The 24,664-nt window shown below is 61.8% G+C and overlaps 1 protein-coding gene across 2 annotated transcripts in view; it reads right to left on the bottom strand.

Annotated features, from left to right (window-relative positions):
- The window catches only part of DLGAP2 (DLG associated protein 2), a 464,829-nt gene that overhangs the window by 16,307 nt on the left and 423,858 nt on the right, over nucleotides 1-24,664 (bottom strand). For both annotated transcript variants that reach the window (XM_066237265.1, XM_066237266.1), the window contains 5 exons: nucleotides 23,048-23,382; nucleotides 21,043-21,084; nucleotides 12,771-12,856; nucleotides 10,978-11,393; nucleotides 95-186 (listed from right to left, as the gene is read on the bottom strand). In XM_066237265.1, the coding sequence (XP_066093362.1) occupies nucleotides 95-186; nucleotides 10,978-11,393; nucleotides 12,771-12,856; nucleotides 21,043-21,084; nucleotides 23,048-23,382 (971 nt within the window). The remainder of the gene's footprint in view (nucleotides 1-94; nucleotides 187-10,977; nucleotides 11,394-12,770; nucleotides 12,857-21,042; nucleotides 21,085-23,047; nucleotides 23,383-24,664) is intronic.

The raw sequence follows: 24,664 nt of genomic DNA, 5'->3' as shown, positions 1-24,664 counted from the left end.
CCAGAGCCGGGCAGCACCCTCTGCTCACTCAACAGTCTGCGGCGTGCGGGCGTCTGTCACCAGAGCGAACGGGGGGTCAGCAAGGGGCACTCACCATGTTCTGTTGGCAAAGCCAGTAAAACTGCTGGAACTTCTGCGACATGAGGAGCTGGGCGCTGCCGACGGCACTCCGGATTTTACCGAGAACTGTGCAGACAGACAGACAGACAGATAGGTTGGAGAGTCCGGCAAGCAGAAACAACGGCAGAAGAATATGCAGGCGTAAGTTCTAAAGAGAAGGGGCTGCCCCTCTCTGAGCCTGGAGGTCAGAGCCCGGAGCTCACTGCCCAGAACCTGTCCGCCAACCATGCTTTCCTGTTCCCGGGGGTCACTCGAGATGACCACATGCCCGTTAGGACACTTCGTCAGTGTCGGGGAGAATTCACTTTAGAACGGTGGTCACGCGGCCGGCAGCTTCTCTTGCGCTGGGCACTGGGAGGACGGACTAGCTGGACGACGGAGTGTGCACACAAGAGACACAGCGTTTCCTACCGACGGCCTCCGTGACCTGTTAGTGACTTGATCAGGACGGTAATTCACGGAGACCCATTTTGTTACTTCAGTTGATGTGATTAAACTACGCTCAGTGAACTGTGGGCAAGTAAGTCGGGGCAGAGCTGTGAGGTCCCTCTGGTGTGCAGATGGACCAGGAGGAAGGTCACACGGTGAGACCACGGCCCTGACCTGGGGCTCAGTGTTCCCGCCGAGCATGGGGGGGTTTGGAGCAGGGGGGGCATCACTGTTTAACAAACCAAGACTGGACTTAACACGGTGCGATCTGCCTGCACTTCCTTATGTCTGTCCTGAACCCACACCGCTGCTCTCCAGGGCTCAGTGTGGTAATGAGAAGGAAGGTGTGGGCAGTGCCTCCCCATCCAGCCCTCGGTCAGCCCCGGGCGGGGGGCACTCATCCTGGGCCACCTGCGGTCAGCTGCACCAGCCCTCCCCACCCTGCCCTCGGTCAGCCCCAGGCGGGGGGCACTCATCCTGGGCCATCTGCGGTCAGCTGCACCAGCCCTCCCCACCCAGCCCTCGGCCAGCCCCGGGCGGGGGGCACTCACCCTGGGCCACCTGTGGTCAGCTGCACCAGCCCTCCCCACCCTGCCCTCGGCCAGCCCCGGGCGGGGGGCACTCACCCTGGGCCATCTGCGGTCAGCTGCACCAGCCCTCCCCACCCTGCCCTTGGTCAGCCCCGGGCGGGGGCACTCATCCTGGGCCACCTGCGGTCAGCTGCACCAGCCCTCCCCACCCTGCCCTCGGCCAGCCCCGGGCGGGGGCACTCATCCTGGGCCATCTGCGGTCAGCTGCACCAGCCCTCCCCACCCTGCCCTCGGCCAGCCCCGGGCGGGGGCACTCACCCTGGGCCATCTGCGGTCAGCTGCACCAGCCCTCCCCACCCTGCCCTTGGTCAGCCCCGGGCGGGGGCACTCATCCTGGGCCACCTGCGGTCAGCTGCACCAGCCCTCCCCACCCTGCCCTCGGCCAGCCCCGGGCGGGGGCACTCAAACTGGGCCATCTGCGGTCAGCTGCACCAGCCCTCCCCACCCTGCCCTTGGTCAGCCCCGGGCGGGGGCACTCATCCTGGGCCATCTGCGGTCAGCTGCACCAGCCCTCCCCACCCTGCCCTCGGCCAGCCCCGGGCGGGGGCACTCATCCTGGGCCATCTGCGGTCAGCTGCACCAGCCCTCCCCACCCTGCCCTTGGTCAGCCCCGGGCGGGGGCACTCATCCTGGGCCATCTGCGGTCAGCTGCACCAGCCCTCCCCACCCAGCCCTCAGCCAGCCCTGGGCGGGGGGCACTCACCCTGGGCCATCTGCGGTCAGCTGCACCAGCCCTCCCCACCCAGCCCTCAGCCAGCCCCGGGCGGGGGGCACTCACCCTGGGCCATCTGCGGTCAGCTGCACCAGCCCTCCCCACCATGTAGGCACGACCACAAGGCTGCCACCACCCTGAGGATTTGGCCACCCCTAACATCGTCTGATGCCAGATGGTGCCCAAGCCACTGTAAATAAGAGCTTAAAAATGTAACTTAATTAAAGGTGAACGAATTGGTGCAACGCTTTGGCAGCCTTAAAAAAGAAGCCAGATGCTAGGTGGTCATGCACCTTGTGACCTGTGTCCTCAGTGTCCTCGCCAATCCAGTCCCAGAGGGCTTGCCCCGCCCCCGTGCCTCCTGCCCACCCCTCCCTGATGGGACCTGCAGGCTGGGAGGGGACAGGGAAGGAGGCGTGGAGCCCGCACGGGGCGGGGCACAGGAGGCAGTGCTCAGGTCAGCACTGAGGGGGTCCACACTCAGTTCACAGTTTAACCCCCAGCTGAACTCATCCCCCCAGCCCGGGCCTCCTGCACCCTGTACGCTGCACGGTGACGAGCACACAGTGACGTCAGGGCCCCTCAAGAGGTCGTTAAAGTCAGTCAGTTCTATCCTCAATGTTCATATTCTTCTTAGAATGAAATTCAGCATAGGTATCAATAAAACTGCTTCAATCTATAACCTTCAGCAAGAGACAGAGACAGACGGACAGGAAAGAAAAGAGATGAGAAGCATCAACTCATAGTTATGGCTCCTTAGTCATTCACTAATTGCTTTCTCATATGTGCTGTGACTGCAGGGGTGGGGGGCGGGTGGGTCCAGCTCAGCGAGTGACCCCTTGCTCAAGCCAGTGACCTTTGGGCTCAAGCCAGCGACCATGTGGTCACGTCTGTGATCCCACACTCAAGCTGGTGACCTCGGGGTTTCGGACCTGGGTCCTCAGCATCGAGGCTGAGGCTCTGTCCACTGCGCCACCGCCTGGCCAGGCTCCGTCTACAGCCTTCAGCACAGAGGGTGGAGGGCAGTCTTGGGCCGAGTCACCCCGAGGGTGGTCAGCAGTCTGCAGCTCGGCTCTCTGGTGCCCCTCACGAGAGCAGCTTCCTGTGACCCCCGGAAGTGGGAAGTGAAGAGTCCGTTCGTTCTTTCCCACGATACTCTCTGACTCCGTCACGGTGGAGACGGTTTCCTTTTGGGCGCTGCGAGAAGGACCGGCGCCCATCAGCGTGTGAAGGCACAGAGGACCCGAGAGACCCTCGCTCGGCCGCGTGGGGGCGGCAGGCGAAGTTACTCGCTCCGTTGACGTATTTTTCACACGCCTTCCACAATCTCCAACTCTGTCTCGATGAGCCGTGAGGTTTCAGGGCAGCAGCCCCCTGTTCCTCTCCTCCATGTTCGCAGGGGTTTCTGCAGCACCTGCGGCTGGTCTGCCGTGAGCACGTGCGTGACGACACAGGCCCTGCTCTGGGCTCTCACCCACCACCTGTGGAGCAGGTGCGGCCTCGCCGCGGCACCGGGTCCTCCGGGAGCTCATGCTGAACCACCCTGCATGCTCCTGCCCAGCCTCCCCACCCACTGGTGCTCAGCTGTGGGCGCCCACTGGGCTGTGTCTCTTGACTGAAGTCTGGAAGCAGTGGTTGTCCCGTTGGGCTCAAGTGGGTCACTCAGGCGGGCAGTGGGCAGCGGGCAGTGTCACGGCGTCCGACCTGCTCAGACCACAGTCATGTTTCTGACACTTTATGGTTATCTTCTCTGCTGATCTGGGACGTTCTGGGCGAACGGCAGACGCAGGCCTGTTTGTCCCCCTTGGCTATGGCACAGCCTGCCACCTGGCCCTGCCCCCAGCCAGAGACCAGGGCCCCTTTGCACGGAGGGGGAGACCCCAGCTCTATAGGGGTGAGTTGCGAGCCTTGCGCCCTCACTCACTCTCAGATGGCGCCCCCCCCCCCGCCCTCTCAGGCCTTCAGGGCCGTGCTCAGCGCACCTACCAGGTGACACTTAGATTATCAACAGTTTGAGGCAGAGCTGTTTTAGGGCAAAGGTCTCCCCAACACCTTTGGAAAGACCCTCCGTGGTTTCCTGTGTGAGTCACACCTGCACAGACTCCAGATGAGGCTGTTGCAGCTTGGGAACAATTTATCTCGTAGAACACCCCTTGGGGCCGGGGGGGGGGGTTCTCTTTATGGCATTTATCTGTTTTGTTTAACACAATTAATACAAAAATCTCAAAACACTAATGGAGTGAAGGTTTACAATCCCCCCAAAGTATATCTATCTACCTTTAATTTAACAAGAGGAAGCTGGCAGTAATGTGACTTCACTGAAAGCAGTATTTATTTAGGCTCACAATAGATTTTATTAACCACAGGGGACTGAATCTAAATTCACTTTGTCAGTTCAGTGAACTGTGATTATAAAATTACAGTTTGGGAAAATATTATTCTGTGCAATGCAAATTTCAAAATTCAGAGCTCTGAGTTTTGGTTTAACAAGGCATTTAATTTAGTCTCTACTTTTTTTTTTTTTTTTTTTTTTTTGTATTTTTCCGACCTGGAAACGGGGAGGCAGTCAGACAGACTCCCGCATGCGCCTGACTGGGATCCACCCAGCACACCCACCAGGGGACGATGCTCTGCCCATCTGGGGTGTCACTCTGTCATGACCAGAGCCACTCTAGCGCCTGGGGCAGAGGCCACAGAGCCATCCCCAGCGCCCGGGCCATCCTTGCTCCAATGGAGCCTTGGCTGCGGGAGGGGAAGAGAGAGACAGAGAGGAAGGAGAGGGGGAGGGGTGGAGAAGCAGATGGGTGCCTCTCCTGTGTGCCCTGGCCGGGAATCGAACCCGGGACTTCTGCACGCCAGGCCAATGCTCTACCACTGAGCCAACCGGCCAGGGCCTAGTCTCTACTTTTATTTTTTTTTTCCTTTTTTTTCATTTTTCTGAAGCTGGAAACAGGGAGAGACAGTCAGACAGACTCCCGCATGCGCCCGACCGGGATCCACCCGGCACGCCCACCAGGGGCGGTGCTCTGCCCCCCAGGGGGCGATGCTCTGCCCATCCTGGGTGTCACCATATTGCGACCAGAGCCATTCTAGCGCCTGAGGCAGAGGCCACAGAGCCATGCCCAGCGCCCGGGCCATCTTTGCTCCAATGGAGCCTTGGCTGCGGGAGGGGAAGAGAGAGACAGAGAGGAAAGCGCGGCGGAGGGGTGGAGAAGCAAACGGGCGCTTCTCCTATGTGCCCTGGCCGGGAATCGAACCCGGGTCCTCCGCACGCTAGGCCGACGCTCTACCGCTGAGCCAACCGGCCAGGGCCATAGTCTCTACTTTTAAAAAGCACCACAACCAATAACCTCATACTTGTTCTTAAAATTAGGACTAGAATCAAAGGCTATTTTGCTTTTTAAAAGTCACTAGGCAGGCCCTGGCTGGTTGGCTCAGCGGTAGAGCGTCGGCCTGGCGTGCGGGGGGGATCCGGGTTCGATTCCTGGCCAGGGCACACAGGAGAAGCGCCCATTTGCTTCTCCACCCCTCCCCCTCTCCTTCCTCTCTGTCTCTCTCTTCCCCTCCCGCAGCCAAGGCTCCATTGGAGCAAAGATGGCCCGGGTGCTGAGGATGGCTCCTTGGCCTCTGCCCCAGGCACTAGAGTGGCTCTGGTTGCGATAGAGCGACGCCCCGCAGGGGCAGAGCATCACCTCTGGTGGGCGTGCCGGGTGGATCCCGGTCAGGCGCACGTGGGAGTCTGTCTGTCTCTCCCCGTTTCCAGCTTCAGAAAATAAATAAATAAATAAATAAATAAATAAATAAATAAATGTCACTAGGGAAGTAGCTGAAGGTGAGTGCTGTGGTGCCGTTTCCCATGCGAGGCGTGCAGGAGTGCCAGGCGGAGACCGTGGCCACGTCTGTGCCCAAGGAGACCAGGCAGCGGGAGCTCAGAAACCCCGACAGCCTCAGAGGTGCCGCGGCTCTTCTCTGCTCTGTGCCCAGGCTGCGGCCACTCCGCCACCTGCAGGGAGGAAACGGCAGCGGGAAGCGGCCCAGGGGCCGGCGCACACAGGCTGCGGGCGGGGTGCGCGGTGGGGAAGGTGTGAGCAGGCGACTGTCCTGTGTGTACGCGCTGCCCACCTCCCGCCTGCCTGTCCTCCTGCTCACCCCCCAGGACAGGACCTGGTGCCAGACCCCGTCCAGGCCCTGCGCGGGGTCTTAAGCGCAGGACGGCTGCCACGGAGGTGCCTAGCTCACAGACGGCAGCCGGGGACAGAGCTTTGGGGAAGCAGAGGGGCTGCTCTGAGAAAAGCATGTCCCCAAGGGATGGACAGCGAGTGGTCAACGGCCCAGCCGCTCTCCCAGCGGCAGGGGAAGGTCCCTGTCTGAATGAAGGCTTCTCAGAGAGCAGAGACCACAGGGGCTCCGGGGCCCAGCACAGCGCCCCCCTCCCACACGAGCCCACCCCCACGCAGGCCCAGCACTGCGCCCCTCTCCTGCACGCACCCCCCCCACGCAGGCCCAGCACTGCGCCCCTCTCCTGCACCCAGCCCTCCCATGCAGGCCCAGCACTGCGCCCCTCTCCTGCACCCAGCCCCCCACGCAGGCCCAGCACTGAGCCCCTATCCTGCACGCACCCCCCCATCCAGGCCCAGCACTGCGCCCCTCTCCTGCATGCAGGCCCAGCACTGCGCCCCTCTCCTGCACCCAGCCCCCCACGCAGACCCAGCACTGCGCCCCTCTCCTGCACCCAGCCCCCCCATGCAGACCCAGCACTGCGCCCCTCTCCTGCACCCAGCCCCCTCCACGCAGACCCAGGACTGCGCCCCTCTCCTGCACCCAGCCCCCCACGCAGGCCCAGCACTGCGCCCCTCTCCTGCACCCAGCCCCCCACGCAGGCCCAGCACTGCGCCCCTCTCCTGCACGCACCCCCCCACGCAGGCCCAGCACTGCGCCCCTCTCCTGCACCCAGCCCCCCCCACGCAGACCCAGCACTGCGCCCCTCTCCTGCGCACAGCCCCCCACGCAGACCCAGCACTGCGTCCCTCTCCTGCACCCAGCCCCCCCCCACGCAGACCCAGCACTGCGTCCCTCTCCTGCACCCAGCCCCCCCCACGCAGGCCCAGCACTGCGCCCCTCTCCTGCACGCACCCCCCCACGCAGGCCCAGCACTGCGCCCCTCTCCTGCACCCAGCCCCCCCACACAGTCCCAGCACTGTGCCCCTCTCCTGCACCCAGCCCCCCCACGCAGTCCCAGCACTGCGCCCCTCTCCTGCACCCAGCCCCCCCACGCAGACCCAGCACTGCGCCCCTCTCCTGCACCCAGCCCCCCCACGCAGGCCCAGCACTGCGCCCCTCTCCTGCACGCACCCCCCCACGCAGACCCAGCACTGTGCCCCTCTCCTGCACCCAGCCCTCCCACGCAGGCCCAGCACTGTGCCCCTCTCCTGCACGCACCCCCCACGCAGGCCCAGCACTGCGCCCCTCTCCTGCACCCAGCCCTCCCATGCAGGCCCAGCACTGCGCCCCTCTCCTGCACGCACCCCCCCACGCAGTCCCAGCACTGTGCCCCTCTCCTGCACCCAGCCCTCCCACGCAGGCCCAGCACTGCGCCCCTTTCCTGCACGCAGCCCTCCCACGCAGGCCCAGCACTGCGCCCCTCTCCTGCACGCACCCCCCCACGCAGTCCCAGCACTGTGCCCCTCTCCTGCACCCAGCCCTCCCACGCAGACCCAGCACTGCGCCCCTCTCCTGCACCCAGCCCCCCACACAGACCCAGCACTGCGCCCCTTTCCTGCACGCAGCCCTCCCACGCAGGCCCAGCACTGCGCCCCTCTCCTGCACGCACCCCCCCACGCAGTCCCAGCACTGTGCCCCTCTCCTGCACGCACCCCCCACGCAGTCCCAGCACTGCGCCCCTCTCCTGCACCCAGCCCTCCCACGCAGGCCCAGCACTATGCCCCTCTCCTGCACGCACCCCCCACGCAGGCCCAGCACTGCGCCCCTCTCCTGCACGCACCCCCCCACGCAGGCCCAGCACTGCGCCCCTCTCCTGCGTACAGCCCCCCACGCAGACCCAGCACTGCGCCCCTCTCCTGCACCCAGCCCCCCCCACGCAGACCCAGCACTGCGCCCCTCTCCTGCACCCAGCCCCCCCCACGCAGACCCAGCACTGCGCCCCTCTCCTGCGCACAGCCCACACCACGCAGACCCAGCACGGCGCCCCTCTCCTGCGCGCAGCTCCCCCATGCAGGCCCAGCACTGCGCCCCCCTCCTGCAACTGGGGCTGCCCGGCCCCCAGGCTCGGTGCAGGGCGTGGAGGTCTATGTTACTGCAGGGGCCAGGAGATGCTGCAGGGGCAGAGGAGGCGTGAGGACCTTGCCTGGGCAGCGGACACTCCCTTCCTGCTCCTCCTCGCTGTAGAAAAACTGGCTGGCCAGATGTGACAATGAGGTGACCGCAGTTAATCGCGCACCTGAGGGGTTGGACGTAGCTGCTGTTGACTCGGGCTGCGGTAGATTACACTGCGTTTCACATGCAGCCCGTTCACGACGTGATTCCGAGTTCTCCTGAATGTCCCCAGTGACAAGAGTGTCACGAGGGTGCTTCCGCCTTTGATCTGCTCGACGGCTCCCGTCCCGTCAGAGAGAAGCACCTCCTGCCACGCCCCCCTCTTGCTTCCCAGGGGCTGAGGCACGACACCTCCACTCACGTGTCACCTGCTCGGGGAGTCTCTCCGGACTGCAGGCCTCATGTGTCAGGTACGGCTGGGCTGGGGCTGGGGCTGGGCTGGACCAGGGTGGGGTGGACGTCCGGGCTGGGGCTCCCGTGCACAGAGCCACGGCGAGAAAGCGCCCAGTGAGGGCGAAGAATCCGCAGCTCCAGACGGGCACAGGAGGGCGCGGCTTCCTCAGCAGACAGGTGACCGAGTCTTCTGTGACCACACTCTGCAGCTGGAGGCCTGACGTGAACCTCTCTGAGCTCAGCTTCTTCTTACAATGGTGGCGACACGGTGTACGTGTCACATGACGGTGAGCTTCTAACACGTATGTAACACGCTTAGCGTAGGACGTGGCCCGTGGTGAGCAGTCAGTTTGTGCTGCTGTAAAGGTTTGTTTTTAACTGTCCTTGAAAAACGATATGCTTGAGAAAATGATGACGTTAAAAGTACACGCTAAATATGGAAAGTTAGCTAAAGCAGGTATGGCTCTGCGTTGTCACATGTCACACAAACATGACCAGTGTGCCACACACACAGGGGGACTGGAACTTTTGAGACGTGTCCCAAATGTGTGAATTCAAATGACCACAAACACACGTCACAGGCACGTCATGGGGCCAGGACTCCTGCGTCTCCGCCTCCTCCAGCGCCTCCTGGCGGGGCCCCGGGACGTGCCCGTGTCCGAGAGGACCCGCGTGCGGGCGGCATGTGGGGGACCCGAGAGAAGGTGCGCCCGCCCCGCAGACACGCCCGGAGAGGACTGCTTCACCCCAACTTCCTGCCAGCTTAGGCAGCTGTTTTCCGTGTTTTAGCTTCATGAAAAAGGAGATAAACCCTGTTACAATTAAAAAAGTGAATCTGACAAGCTGACGTGCACTGACGAGTGAAAGAGCACAGCAGGAAAGGAGTGATTTTTAAGTGTCAGGGCTGTGAGCCCTGACAGACGATGTGCTTGGGCAGTGCCTGTGGGCCGTCCGAGCACTGCCCTGGCGTCCAGCTCAGGTGCACAGGTGCAGCCCCTGGGCAATGCTCCCAGGAGGCTCCTCCTCCCAAGCGCTCAGGATGAGTGTCAACTCAGGTGAGGATGTGTGGCACAAGTTGACCGGGAGGGGACAGGCTGACCGGGAGGGGCTGGGAGAACCACCTCTGCCTTCCTCCTCGGTGGCGACGTCAGGTCCCACAGAACCGACACACCAGTTGTCCTCCCAGACTCGCAGCTCGGGCCTCAAGCTCTCTAAGTCCACAGAACGTCCTTGTGGGAATGTCTTCCTGCTGGGGCTCAGGGACCTAGTGTCCTATAGCAGTCACTGGGAAACACAGGCCAGGGCCAGACCCCAAGGACTGAGCTGTGCTTCTGGACCCCAGGGTGCAGTGACCTACTCATGTGCAAAGGGACTCGCAGGAGACGAAGGCTCTGAGGACAGCACATGCGGTCAGGTCAGCACGCCAGAACTGCCCTGTGACACGGTGTTCGTCCAGGACAAGTCAGTCTAAATGCAGGGCAGCCGCTCTCCGGGAACCCCTGGCCTGTACCCAGCGTCTGTGCGCGGACCACACGCGCGGCTCCCCAGGGCTGCTGCTCTGGTCACTCTGGGTGACAGGCTTGTCCAGGTAACGGGAGGGGGGTGGGGGAGAGGGGCACCGTCCCTTTCTACACAGAAGCAGGGACCCACTTGTGCCGTCAGGGTCAGGGGCAGATCTGCACTGCCCACACCTGGCGGAAGTCACAGAGCAGCCCCGCCCCGAGACTGGGCAGCAAAGAGCACATGGTCACCTCGCTGGTCAGCTCTTCTCAACACCAGTGGTTGTCAAGGCATAAAGCCAAAGCAACTCCTTACTCACGCGGGGCCACAGCGGTTCTGGAAGATGGTGCGGACGCTGCCCTGAGACAGGAGGGTGTCCAGGAACCCACCCCACCCCTGACCATCTCATCCGACCAGCGAGAACAGGGGCCCATCTCCGTCTTAGCTGCCCTGAGACAAGAGAGTGTCCAGGAACCCACCCCACCCCTGACCGCCTCATCTGACCAGCGAGAACAGGGGCCCATCTCCGTCTCAGCTGCCCTGAGACAAGAGGGTGTCCAGGAACCCTCCCCACCCCTGACCGCCTCATCTGACCAGCGAGAACAGGGGCCCATCTCCGTCTCAGCTGCCCTGAGACAGGAGGGTGTCCAGGAACCCTCCCCACCCCTGACCGCCTCATCCGACCAGCGAGAACAGGGGCCCATCCCCGTCTCAGCTGCCGTTTCCCTGGGCGGGCAGCACCCTACCCCCGTGGACGGCACCCCGCCCCCGTGGACGGCACCCCGCCCCCGTGGACGGCACCCCACCCCCGTGGACGGCACCCCACCCCTGTGGACGGCACCCCACCCCCGTGGACGGCACCCCGCCCCCGTGGACGCTGCGCCCGGGGCCCGAGCTTACTCTCCTCGGCGAGGTCGTTGTCCTCCGCCTCCCGCTCCATCTCCTTGCACCAGCCCTCCATCCTCTGCGTCTCCGTGTGCAGCAGCTTCAGGAACCAGGAGCCGTCCCTGCGGCACGGGGACAGCCTCCCGCTCTCCGCGGGGTCCACGGCGGGCTCCAGCCAGGGCTCGGGCGGGGGCAGGTTCGCGGTGTCCACGGGGGCCCGGTAGTCCTCCCGGTAGCTGAAGAGCCCCTGGGTCCGCACGGTCCGCACCGCCCCGTACTGCGTGGGCGTGCTGGGCTCCGAGTGCCGCTGGAAGGACGAGCCGAACTGCAGGCCCTTGTCCTCCATGGTGACGTGTCCGGGGAAGCCCTCCAGCTCCAGGTCTGCCTGGACAGCTGCCGTCACACTGTTGGAGCGCTTGAACCGTCCGTGTCTGCCCAGGAGAGAGGAGAGGAGGGGAGCCTCTCTGAGGGGACGTGGTGCCACAGAACCAGAGCACGGGGGACAAGGGACACGCTGGGCTGCAGCCCCCATGCCCGTGGGAAACGCCCTGTTGCAGTGTCTGTTTCCCACACGAAGGACGCCCGCTCTGCGAATACTGGAGCTCTGGCGTCTCCCTAAGCCTCACGGTCTGGGCAGTGCCCCCGAACACTTAAGCGTCTTCGGGAACAAGGAGGGTCCCCAGACTCTGTGCGACGGCCGTCCGGGGCGGCTCAAAGGGCCCAGTCTGCCTGGCTCCCAAGGGCGTCTCCTCTGGGACAACACCTGCAGCCCACGGAGCCGTCTCCGGACACGAGCCTCCTCCCAGCTGAACAATAACCCCCTACCCCCCGTCCTTGACGCACAGCCTCGAACGCGAACCCGACTCCAGCAGGGGTGTGCCGCCTGTCTCCCCAGCCTGTGGGCGAGGTGACCAGAGCCCTGGTGCTGCTGGTGACCGCCGTGTGCGTCTGCACAGTCAGCCTGGACCTCGCTAACCCTCTGGCTCCCCGCCCACAGCGCCCCCGGAGGGCACACAGCTGCTCAGCCGCTGGGAGTCACCGTGCCCCTTACTCAGCCGGAGGCCACGGGCAGCAGGACTGGCCCCTGGAGGGAGGGAGGGAGGGTGGGCAGCCGGCTGGGCCCCCAGGGGTGGAGGACGCCCGGTTCCCAGAGGTCTGCTGGGAACCCGGGCAGCTGCTATCTATGGTCGAACTTCTTTGCCATTGGAAGCTCTGCAGGGTGGGCGGGCCCTAGAAACCTCCCCTGTGAGTGACAGCATCGGGCTTCCCGGCTAGGTGCTGGCTGAAGTTCAAGATGCACGGATGATTACAATGTGTTCTTAGGAGTTTAGAAGAGATACAATCTTACACATAAACAACGCCCCTGCTCAGGTTACAGAAACTATACCTGTGTGGTGGACGTCCCTGCACTCTGGAGCTGGAGGGCTCCCTCTGAGGAGGAGCCATGGCAGTGAGCCCCCCACCCCTCCCCGACTCCCTGTGCTCCCCTCCCTTTAACACCCTGAGCTGGGGGCGTGCAGCTGCTCCCCCCCCCCGACAAAGGACCGAGTCCCGAGCCATCAGCCTCGCTGGGTCACAGGGGCTCAACAGCTTCAGAGGAGTCACTGCCCGCCTCTTGCTAAGATAAGACACACGTGGACGCTAAGTCATACGTGCACGATGGAAACGGACAGTATAAACACGGGCTCTGCTTGCACACGCGTGCACTGCCGGTGGAGCCCGGGCCGAGCCCGGCCGCCCGTGTGCACCCGTGTGCACCAGCAGCTCTCACGGGGACACGCAGCGCGTGGCGGGAGGGGCGGAGTTACCGCTTCTCGTCTTCCACTTGCACGCCGACCGAGTGGTACTCCCGTAGGCCGCGGCTCTCCGTGTCCGAGTCTGTGCCCGTTTCCACCTGAGTCAACACAGAACACCTTACTTTAGAACCGAGACCAGGGACCTGGGCGAGGGGCTGTCTCTGTGTGTGGTCACCTGCTGTCACTAGTCACGCCCGTCTGGGGGACACGGAGGAGCTCGCGCCCGGGCTGATCCCAGGGAGAGGGAAACGCACTCACGTGGGTGATTACTCGGCTACCGTGTTTCCTCACGTTTTACACAACTGCCCGAACTCTGGTCTTTTCAATGTACGCACATAAAACTGTTCAGCTCAGGCAAAAAATAGGCTTTGCTGGGTTGTGTTATTACAGGACACGAGAACCCTCACCGCAGCCCACAGGGAAGAAGGTAAGTCCAGCAGGAACCAGGCGGGGCTGATGACAAACACGCAATCTAACACTGATACTGACGTCTGCACCACATACAAACACACGGAGGGGCAGAACAGGAACACGGAGGAGGCACGCCCGTCTGCTCACAGGCAGCTGTGGCACACCGCTAACAGGATTGTGCCCGGCCGGCACGGTGGCATCGGAACAGGACAGAGGCTGTGCCTGTGTCTGCCCAGAGGTCTCCCCAAACCGGCAAAGCCCTTTAATGGTTGTCAGCAGAGTGACCAGAGGCGGATTTAATGGCATGTGCCTGGGCCCCAACTTCCAAAGGGCCCCTCAAAACCCCAACTTGACACTTTGTTCTAATGACACCAAGTTTGGTTTCCTATGTGCAATTTTAACATGAATAGTACATAATATCTTTTACTTATTCAAAAATATGGTTAAGGCCCCAGCCGGTTGGCTTAGTGATAGAGCATCGGCCTGGTGTGCACGAGTCCAGGTTCAATTCCCGGCCAGGGCACACAGGAGAGGCGCCCATCTGCTTCTCCACCCCTCCCCCTCTCCTTCCTCTCTGTCTCTCTCTCTTCCCCTCCCGCAGCCAAGGCTCCATTGGAGCAGAGATGGCCTGGGCGCTGAGGATGGCTCCATGGCCTCTGCCTCAGGTGCTAGAATGGCTCTGGTTACAACAGAGTGACGCCCCAGATGGGCAGAGCATCGCCCCCTGGTGGGCATGCCGGGTGGATCCCATTCGGGCGCATGCGGGAGTCTGACTGACTGTCTCCCTGTTTCCAACTTCAGAAACACTCACACACACACACACACACAAAATATATATATATATATATATATATATATATATATGGTTAACGTGTATTTTTATTTCCATCTAGCTCTCTTTTTATTAAGAGGCCCAATATTTCCTTTGCCTGGGGCCTCAACTGACCTAAATCTGCTTCTGAGAGTGATGTTAACACGAGGGAACTCTAACATAGCGCATTTTATAAAAACAAACAGAAACCCCCCAAACTCTCAGTACGACAAGTCTGTGAAACCAAAGGGTTGGTTTAGCCACAAATGTCCCCGCCCCCCACTGGCCCTTTCTTGTTTCACGAGAAATATGACCAATTGGATCAACAGGCCTTTGACCCCAATCCAAAATGTCACAACTAAGGTTTAAGACACGTTTTTTCTTAAACATATGAATGCCCGCTACCAGGGCGACACAGACCATGGCACACAGAGTGACACCTCTCCTGTGAGTTACGAGACGGAGCTGCCTTAGCAGTCATGACCGTCACGTGCGGCTGCTCAGAGCCCGGCCAAGGCTCCCAGAAGTGGTGACACTGGTGGCTGATGTTGACATTCTCTTCACCAGGCACTACGCTAAGAACACGACAAACACGCAGTCCACAGGACACCCGCAGGCGTTCCCAGCTGCACTGAGCAGCTGAGGAACCAGAGATGGGGAGTCACTTGCCCAGGGGTGCGCAGTGTGCTGAAGCCGGATCAAGCCGGCCTCAGACGTGCTTGGCATCGACCCTCTGTGGCCAGCCCCAGCAGCTCCCCGTGGTTCCTGAGCCCGGGGCACGCCCCGTTTTTGTGGTGTGACTGAAAGTGGGCATGGGAGTCACACTCGTTCGCGGGTGCTCTGACGGGGGGAGACGAACGGCTTGTGCAGGAGGGGGGCCTTTCTCAGTGGAAAGTCCTCTCCTGCTGCTGCTCACCGTTTTTCTGTTCAGTTTTACGTGGACTGTGGCTTTAATGACTTTTATTTCTTAAGTGTGCTGGGTGTGAAGATTGTCATCGATCTTATTCTACACAAGAGGGTGGCCATGGGACCCCTGGTTTAGGACGTTGTCCCGGGTCAGGGTGGACGAAGCTGCCCGTGGTCCCACTTTATGAAAATAATTGGATTTGTGCATTCCTCCCCCAGGGAGGGGTGAATGGTCACTTCCTAGTTTCTGCCACCACACAGACCCTGCTGAGTGTGCCTGCCCCCGCCTTCTGTGAGCATGGTCACAGCCTGGTGTCACTGTCAGGGTGGACGGATGCACACTGCGGCAGAACCACTGTGCACACATGTGGAGAGAGGTCTGCAACGAGTGAGCACTGCCTCTTGTCAGTGCTCAGAGGACGTGCCCCACGGACGCCACGTCTAGGAGTCTTGTCTGGCGAGATCGCTGTGAGCTCTGACAAAGGGGGGCATTCGCCATGACGCCATGAGTAAGGCGCAGCGCGGGGGTGGACGAGGGGTAAGCCAGGGTGGACAGGGGTGGACGGGGGTGGACCAGGGATAAGCCAGGGTGGACGGGGGTGGACGAGGGATAAGCCAGGGTGGACAGGGGGTGGACCAGGGGTGGATGAGGGATAAGCCAGGGTGGACGGGGGGTGGACTGGGGGTGGATGAGGGGTAAGCCAGGATGAATGGGGGTGAAGCAGGGGTGGACGAGGGGTAAGGCAGGGTGGACAGGGGATGGACCGGGGGTGGACGAGGGGTAAGCCAGGGTGAACGGGGGGTGGACTGGGGGTGGACGAGGGGTAAGCCAGGGTGAACGGGGGTGAAGCAGGGGTGGACGAGGGGTAAGGCAGGGTGGACAGGGGATGGACCAGGGGTGGATGAGGGGTAAGCCAAGGTGAACGGGGGGTGGACTGGGGGTGGACGAGGGGTAAGCCAGGATGAATGGGGGTGAAGCAGGGGTGGACGAGGGGTAAGCCAGGGTGGACGGGAGGGTGGATTGGGGGTGGATGAGGGGTAAGCCAGGGTGGACAGAGGGTGGACCAGGGGTAAGCCAGGGTGGACAGGGGGTGGACCAGGGGTGGACGAGGGGTAAGCCAGGGTGGACAGAGGGTGGACCAGGGGTAAGCCAGGGTGGACAGGGGGTGGACCAGGGGTGGACGAGGGATAAGCCAGGGTGGACGGGGGGTGGACTGGGGGTGGATGAGGGGTAAGCCAGGATGAATGGGGGTGAAGCAGGGGTGGACGAGGGGTAAGCCAGGGTGGACAGGGGGTGGACCGGGCATGGCAGGGGGCGAGCAGGTGCACATGGAAGTGATGGTTTACGCGACACAGCTGTGATGCTGAGGGCGTGAACTCTGCAACATGAGAGATGCTGGTGATTCGATGCAGACGGAACACGGAAGCCACACAGGACAGACATGGTCACAGACACTCAGCACGGAGCCACCACAGCCCACGTTAACAAGAGGGGCTTCCTCCTTCCCGGCCCCACAGCACCTCCTGCAGTGACCGCCACGGGGCGGGGAAAGTGGCATGTTTGGAGCCCGTGAGATTCTACCACTACTGGCTGTGGGCTCGGGTAAGTCAGTCAACTTTATTGCGGGGACATCGCGCACCTCGTTGGAGTGACGTGAAGCCCTGCGTCTGAAGCCAGATTTGAGCATGTCCACTGTGAACATCAATGAGCTGTCCTCTGACCTCAGCTTTTAAGATCGCCAGGTTATAAGACATGGGCATTAAATTCAGGGAATACCCCTTTCTAAGAAAAGTAAAGGTATGGGGTGTGTGTGTGTGTGATAAATCCGCCTGTGGCCGGGATAAACTAAATATCTACTTATTTCAGAACTCCTGAGAGGAGACAGCTGTATGCAGACAGGACAGAGAGCAGGAGGCGCCGCTGTGCACAGCGGACAGGACCCGATGGGACCTCGTCCCGGGGAAACTCTGGGGGCACGTGGACGTGACCTTAAGTTTTGAGAAGTTTAACATTTATCTTCATTTCTACACAACCCGCTGTGTTCTAGACATGGAGCGGAAAGGCAACCCTGCAAAGCCGCTGCCTCATGTGTGGCCTCCACTGGCCCTGCATGCGGCTCACGGTGAATGGACGTCACCCAGAGGAGGGGCGGGCGCCCTCGCAGAGGGTTCAGGCGCCTGGGGACCCAGAGCCCTCCCCTCCCTCCCCAGAGGGTGTCCTGAGCACATGCCTGGTGGCAGGTCAGGGGAACACGTTCCTGAACGTGACCTGTTAAGAACCAGGAGCTTGGTGTGGCCGGTGTGCACACATGTGCGTGCTGGGGGCGGGCCTTGTGTGCCCTGGTGCCATCTCATGTGTGGCCTGGGTCTGCGGGCAGTCAGGGCGGATGAGCTGCCCTCTGAGCCAAAGCTTCCGGAGGGACCCGAGAGGGATGCTGGGGTCCTGGCCTTCATGGACCCGCCGGAGCCAGGCCGGCACACGGCACTGAGCGTCCGGCACACCCCTCGGGTGTTCTATGCCCAGCGGTGGGAGGTGCTCGCTGCTCGCACAAGCGCTGTGACGAGCTGCTGGGGGGGGGAGGCCGATTCTGGGGTAAACCGATATCCCTTAGGGGGGACAGAGAAGTAGGTGAGGACACAGCTTCACTCAGCAGCCACTGCACACGCCACGCCCGGCTGACACCGCAGAGTGTGACGGCTCCCATCTTCCCGGCGGGAAACCGAGGCAGGAGGCCTTAAGGTTCCTGGATGTCAGCAGCAGAGGGTCGGGCACAGTCAGCACCTGCCCAGTTCTGTGCGCGCGCACACACACACACACACAGTCAGCACCTGCCCAGTTCTGTGTACACACACACACACAGGCAGCACCTGCCCAGTTCTGTGTACACACACACACACAGGCAGCACCTGCCCAGTTCTGTGAACACACACACACACAGTCAGCACCTGCCCAGTTCTGTGTACACACACACACACACACACACAGTCAGCACCTGCCCAGTTCTGTGTACATACACACACACACAGTCAGCACCTGCCCAGTTCTGTGTACACACACACACACACACACAGTCAGCACCTGCCCAGTTCTGTGTACACACACACACACAGGCAGCACCTGCCCGGTTCTGTGTACACACACAAACACAGGCAGCACCTGCCCGGTTCTGTGTACACACACACACACAGTCAGCACCTGCCCAGTTCTGTGTACACACACACACACACACACACAGTCAGCACCTGCCCAGTTCTGTGCACACACACACACACACAGGCAGCACCTGCCCAGTTCTGTGTACATACACACACACACAGTCAGCACCTGCCCAGTTCTGTGTACACACACACACACACACACAGTCAGCACCTGCCCAGTTCTGTGTACATACACACACACACAGTCAGCACCTGCCCAGTTCTGTGTACACACACACACACACACACAGTCAGCACCTGCCCAGTTCTGTGTACACACACACACACAGGCAGCACCTGCCCGGTTCTGTGTACACACACAAACACAGGCAGCACCTGCCCGGTTCTGTGTACACACACACACACACAGTCAGCACCTGCCCAGTTCTGTGTACACACACACACACACACACAGTCAGCACCTGCCCAGTTCTGTGCACACACACACACACAGGCAGCACCTGCCCAGTTCTGTGTACATACACACACACACAGTCAGCACCTGCCCAGTTCTGTGTACACACACACACACACACACAGTCAGCACCTGCCCAGTTCTGTGTACACACACACACACACAGTCAGCACCTGCCCAGTTCTGTGTACACACACACACACACAGTCAGCACCTGCCCAGTTCTGTGTACACACACACACACAGTCAGCACCTGCCCGGTTCTGTGTACACACACACACACACAGTCAGCACCTGCCCGGTTCTGTGTACACACACACACACAGTCAGCACCTGCCCGGTTCTGTGTACACACACACACACACACACAGTCAGCACCTGCCCAGTTCTGTGTACACACACACACACACACACACAGTCAGCACCTGCCCAGTTCTGTGTACACACACACACATAGTCAGCACCTGCCCAGTTCTGTGTACACACACACACACAGGCAGCACCTGCCCAGTTCTGTGTACACACACACACACACAGTCAGCACCTGCCCAGTTCTGTGTACACACACACACACACAGTCAGCACCTGCCCAGTTCTGTGTACACACACACACATAGTCAGCACCTGCCCAGTTCTGTGTACACACACACACACACAGTCAGCACCTGCCCAGTTCTGTGTACACACACACACATAGTCAGCACCTGCCCAGTTCTGTGTACACACACACACACATAGTCAGCACCTGCCCAGTTCTGTGTACACACACACACACACAGGCAGCACCTGCCCAGTTCTGTGTACACACACACACAGTCAGTACCTGCCCAGTTCTGTGTATACACACACACACGCACACACACACATACACACACATACATACACACACGCACACACACACACGCACACACACACACAGGAAAGCAAAACTCTGAAATGACAGAGGAATCACAGGAAAACTAAACGGACATAGGACAGTGCATGTCACGGCTGTCACGAGAGGTGGGGGCAGGGTGGCTGAGACCACAGATCCTGGCTGGGCTGCTCGTCAGAAAGGGCCCAGCGCCAGGACCCGGCCCGCAGACCCGGAGCGAGGTCCCGCGGTGAACAGGGGTCCCAGGGCGTCTGGGCCCGCTCCGTGTCTTGTTCAGGGTCGGGCGTCCCAAAGGTGTGGGCAGCCCTGAACTCCGGCCAGCGTGAGGGACGGACTGAGACGGGAGGACCCTCCCCTGTGTGTGTGGACGACACCCCCCGGCCCCCGCGGGCTGTGCTTCGCTGTCCTGTCTAGTGGCCGTGGGGCCACGTGGTGCTGCCCAGAGCGCCCGCCGGCCACAGGCTCACCCACGTCCTGCTTCCTCCCTGGGGGGGAGGCGCCTCCAGGCCCCTGTGAGGCTGGACACCTGTGGGCACGCGCCCTTAGGCAAGTCCCTTACCCCTGAGCCTCAGTTCCCCCGTGATGACGCCAGGGACACGGTGTCCTGGGAGGAGTGGGCACGTGGTGGCCAGGCACAGTGGCTGTCCTCGCCCGTGTTCACGCCTCGCTGGCACGACTGACGTGGGCCCCGCGCCCTCCGAGCCCCGCACAGCCCTCCCTGCGTCTGGTCGCCATTCGCGCCCCTTCCTCGCTCTCTGCTCTCCGCTGGCTCCCTCCACTCAACGCTTCTCCTCTGGGGCTTTCTCTGCCCCAACACGATGTTTTCTCTTCGCTCAACGCACTTCAGTCTGACTGCTGCTACGTCACAGGCTCACGGAGACTGCGGTGACTTCGCCGTCACACATGTGCACCCTGCATCCACACGCACCTCACCGACCGCCCACCCGTCCACACGCATCCCACACCGACGAGCACGGCTATGTGCCAGGCACTGTGCTGGGCGCTGGGCTGTCAGGAGGTGGCAGGGGCGGCTCAGCTGTCACAGGACACGCAGTCTGGAAGACTGCGTCCAGAGAGGCCCCTGGGGAGGGGTGGGCATGGAATGGTGTCAGCGGGTGGAGCGGGGGTGGGCTATGGGCGAGAAAAGGCCCAGGGGCCCCGGGATGACGTGGAGGTGGGCATGGTGCCCGACACGCTAAGGTGCAGGTTTCTGAAACGTGTGCAGGACTTCCAGATCAAGTCAGATCTCCACGTGGTCAGAAGCTGACCCTCACCCTTCTTTGTGGACAGTGGGCAGGGGAGAGTGCAGGACTGTGGCAGTGAGAGGAGCAAGGTTTAGGAGTGGCCAGGACGGGAGGCCACCTGGTTATAAGCCACCTGGTTACTTTGGGGACCTCACCGGCTTCTCTTGAGACGTGACGCGGGTGCTAGAACTGTCCACACGAGCCTGGACGCCCTGCAGGAAGTCACCGGACTGTGTGACCCCGTCTCGTCCTCATTAATGGGGCCGATTATACACAGGGGGCCGCCAGGGTCCCTGCACGAGGGGGCTCCCAGCACAGTGCCTGGCATCTCGCGTCAGACAGGGAGGGACAAGAGCAGTGTGTGGAGTCCAGAAAAGGAGGTAAATAGAATTCATGCGAACTGGGCTGTGAGCGTTTGTACTTACATCTGACCTCAGGTATGGCTGACGCTCTGGGAACTCAGAGTCCTAAACAAAACAACGAACCACAGTGTGGGCACCCGGCTCTCAGGACCGGCTGCGGGCCGCCCAGCCTGTTCCCGTCCCCGACGCCCAGCACGGCCCTCGCCCACCGGGGCCACAGCGCCGCGCCCTCCTCCCGGCAGCAGTGAAGCCCCTGATCTTTAAAAGTGCTGGACACAGGCCGACGGGGAGTGAGGGTGAATGAGAGTGGAACCCTGTCCACAGGGACTCGATGGGGACGCTGCCTCACCACATCACGGGTGGCTGGGGACAGCCACCAGACAGAGGGAGGGGCAGCTTCGTCTGGGTCAGCTCTGTCCACACAGCCCCTGGGCAGGACACGAGCTGGAGGTGGCGTCTGTGTGCCGGCTCCTCCCACAGGCTCGAGTGGACGCCCTGAGCAGAGTCAGGAGCGGCCTGCATGGAGGGAGGTGGCAGGGCCACGCTCTGTGGTGGAGGAGGAGGGGGGCACCACCAGCTCTGTGGAGGGAGGAGGCAGGGCCACGCTCTGTGGTGGAGGAGGAGGGGGGGTGCACCACCAGCTCTGTGGAGGGAGGAGGAAGGGCCATGCTCTGTGGCTGCGGAGGAGGAGGGGGCACCACCAGCTCTGTGGAGGGAGGAGGCAGGGCCATGCTCTGTGGTGGAGGAGGAGGGGGGCACCACCAGCTCTGTGGAGGGAGGAGGCAGGGCCACGCTCTGTGGTGGAGGAGGAGGGGGGCACCACCAGCTCTGTGGAGGGAGGAGGCAGGGCCACGCTCTGTGGTGGAGGAGGAGGGGGGCACCACCAGCTCTGTGGAGGGAGGAGGCAGGGCCACGCTCTGTGGTGGAGGAGGAGGGGGGCACCACCAGCTCTGTGGAGGGAGGAGGCAGGGCCACGTTCTGTGGTGGAGGAGGAGGGGGGCACCACCAGCTCTGTGGAGAGAGGTGACAGGGCCACGCTCTGTGGTGGAGGAGGAGGGGGGCACCACCAGCTCTGTGGAGGGAGGTGACAGGGCCACGCTCTGTGGTGGAGGAGGAGGGGGGCACCACCAGCTCTGTGGAGGGAGGTGGCAGGGCCACGCTCTGTGGTGGAGGAGGAGGGGGGTGCACCACCAGCTCTGTGGAGGGAGGAGGCAGGGCCACGCTCTGTGGTGGAGGAGGAGGGGGGCACCACCAGCTCTGTGGAGGGAGGTGACAGGGCCACGCTCTGTGGTGGTGGAGGAGGGGGGGTGCACCACCAGCTGTGTCTTGGCCAGGCGCTGGGGCCGCGGGGGTCTGAGACCAAGGACACGGCCCTACAACCCCAACCAAAGCCCCGGGCACATGTCTGGCGACCCGCACGTGCTGGGTGTGAGCCGTCAGCGCCCGCGGCCTCGTCCTCTTTCTGCCTGTGTGTCCCCAGAGCCCCCGCAGTTGGCTGCTTTGCTACAAGACTGGAAAGCTTTGAAAAACCAATTTTAACAAAAAATTCCTTCTTAACCCTTTGAGTAGCACAGACATTCATGATCGTCCTCGTGCCTCCTGCCCATCCAGAGTATGATTGGTTTATTTTAAAAACGTGTGAGGCAACATTAAGAAAAGGCAAATGTATGTTCTTCTTGTTTCTATAAAGTGGTTATCAAACAAACATGATTTCAAGTTAATAAAACTGTAACTGTAACTAATTTCATTTTTTGGAAAAACTCTCACTCCCAGGGGTCAGCAAGCATGAAAAAGACTCACTACTCAAAGGGTTAACTGTCAGAATAACTGAGTTCCGTGCTCTCTAAGCACCACTGGCCCCTCGGTGACGTCTCAGGGCGGGAGGGGGCATTGGGTCGCGGCCGCCCGGGTGGCCGTATCTGTGCACCTGCAGGCTGCCCAGAGGGACAAGGACCCACCTGGCGCCCCTGCCCCCGGAGGCTGTGCCTCTGCCACGCCCGGGGCGCCGGCCTGGCGTGTCAGGGGCTGTGCGGCCGGCACACGTCTCTGCACGGCGGAGGGAGGCTACCTGGATCCCGATGGACGAGCAGTGGCCCCTGAGGAACTCCTCGGCCTTGGACACCAGGATGGCCTGGTCGCCACCCAGGACGTCTGCGGCGTGGCGCTGGGCCGCGGCCGTCTCCAGCGCCAGGCTCATGGCCTTGTTGCTGTCCAGACTGTCGGTGGAGTTGTAGAGGCCACGGCCGTCCTGCGGCCACGGGGGCATCCTCTGGGCACGGCTGTCCTGGTAGGCGTCCTGCGTGGACTCCGTGCTGCTCTGCGCTGTCACCGAGACCAGGGGCTTGGAGGTGGTCCGAGGGGGCACGGGGGGTGGGGTCTTCTTATAGTTTGTGTACGAGATGGCTGTAAGAAACGTGGGAGTCTACGTCAGCAAGAGCACACTCCCCGCCCTCCCCGCATGGAAACAATCAGCAGTGTCCACGTGGTCACTCCCCAGCACACCCCCCGCACAGAAACCATCAGCAGTGTCCATGTGGTCACTCCCCGCCCTCCCTGCACGAAAACCATCAGCAGTGTCCATGTGGTCACTCCCCAGCACACTCCCCAGCACACTCCCAGAACGAAAACCATCAGCAGTGTCCATGTGGTCACTCCCCACCTTCCCTGCACGGAAACCATCAGCAGCGTCCATGTGGTCACTCCCACCCTCCCTGCACAGAAAACATCAGCAGTGTCCATGTGGTCACTCCCCAGCACACTCCCCAGAACACTCCCCACCCTCCCTGCACGGAAACCATCAGCAGTGTCCATGTGGTCACTCCCCAGCACACTCCCCAGAACACTCCCCACCCTCCCTGCACAGAAACCATCAGCAGTGTCCATGTGGTCACTCCCCAGAACACTCCCCACCCTCCCTGCACAGAAACCATCAGCAGTGTCCATGTGGTCACTCCCCAGAACACTCCCCACCCTCCCTGCACGGAAACCATCAGCAGCGTCCACGTGGTCACTCCCCAGCACACTCCCCACCCTCCCTGCACGGAAACCATCAGCAGCGTCCACGTGGTCACTCCCCAGCACACTCCCCTGCACGGAAACCATCAGCAGCGTCCATGTGGTCACTCCCCAGCACACTCCCCAGCACACTCCCCTGCACAGAAACCATCAGCAGCGTCCATGTGGTCACTCCCCAGCACACTCCCCGCCCTCCCTGCATGGAAACCATCAGCAGTGTCCACGTGGTCACTCCCCAGCACACTCCCCTGCACGGAAACCATCAGCAGCGTCCATGTGGTCACTCCCCAGCACACTCCCCGCCCTCCCTGCATGGAAACCATCAGCAGTGTCCACGTGGTCACTCCCCAGCACACTCCCCAGCACACTCCCCTGCACGGAAACCATCAGCAGCGTCCATGTGGTCACTCCCCAGCACACTCCCCGCCCTCCCTGCATGGAAACCATCAGCAGTGTCCACGTGGTCACTCCCCAGCACACTCCCCAGCACACTCCCCTGCACGGAAACCATCAGCAGTGTCCACGTGGTCACTCCCCAGCACACTCCCTGCACGGAAACCATCAGCAGTATCCATGTGGTCACTCCCCAGCACACTCCCCGCCCTCCCTGCATGGAAACCATCAGCAGTGTCCATGTGGTCACTCCCCAGCACACTCCCCACCCTCCCTG

This window comes from Saccopteryx bilineata, chromosome 6 (genome assembly GCF_036850765.1).
Source record: "Saccopteryx bilineata isolate mSacBil1 chromosome 6, mSacBil1_pri_phased_curated, whole genome shotgun sequence".
Taxonomy (NCBI): Eukaryota; Metazoa; Chordata; class Mammalia; order Chiroptera; family Emballonuridae; genus Saccopteryx; species Saccopteryx bilineata.
This window is presented reverse-complemented; position numbering and strand designations above follow the sequence as displayed.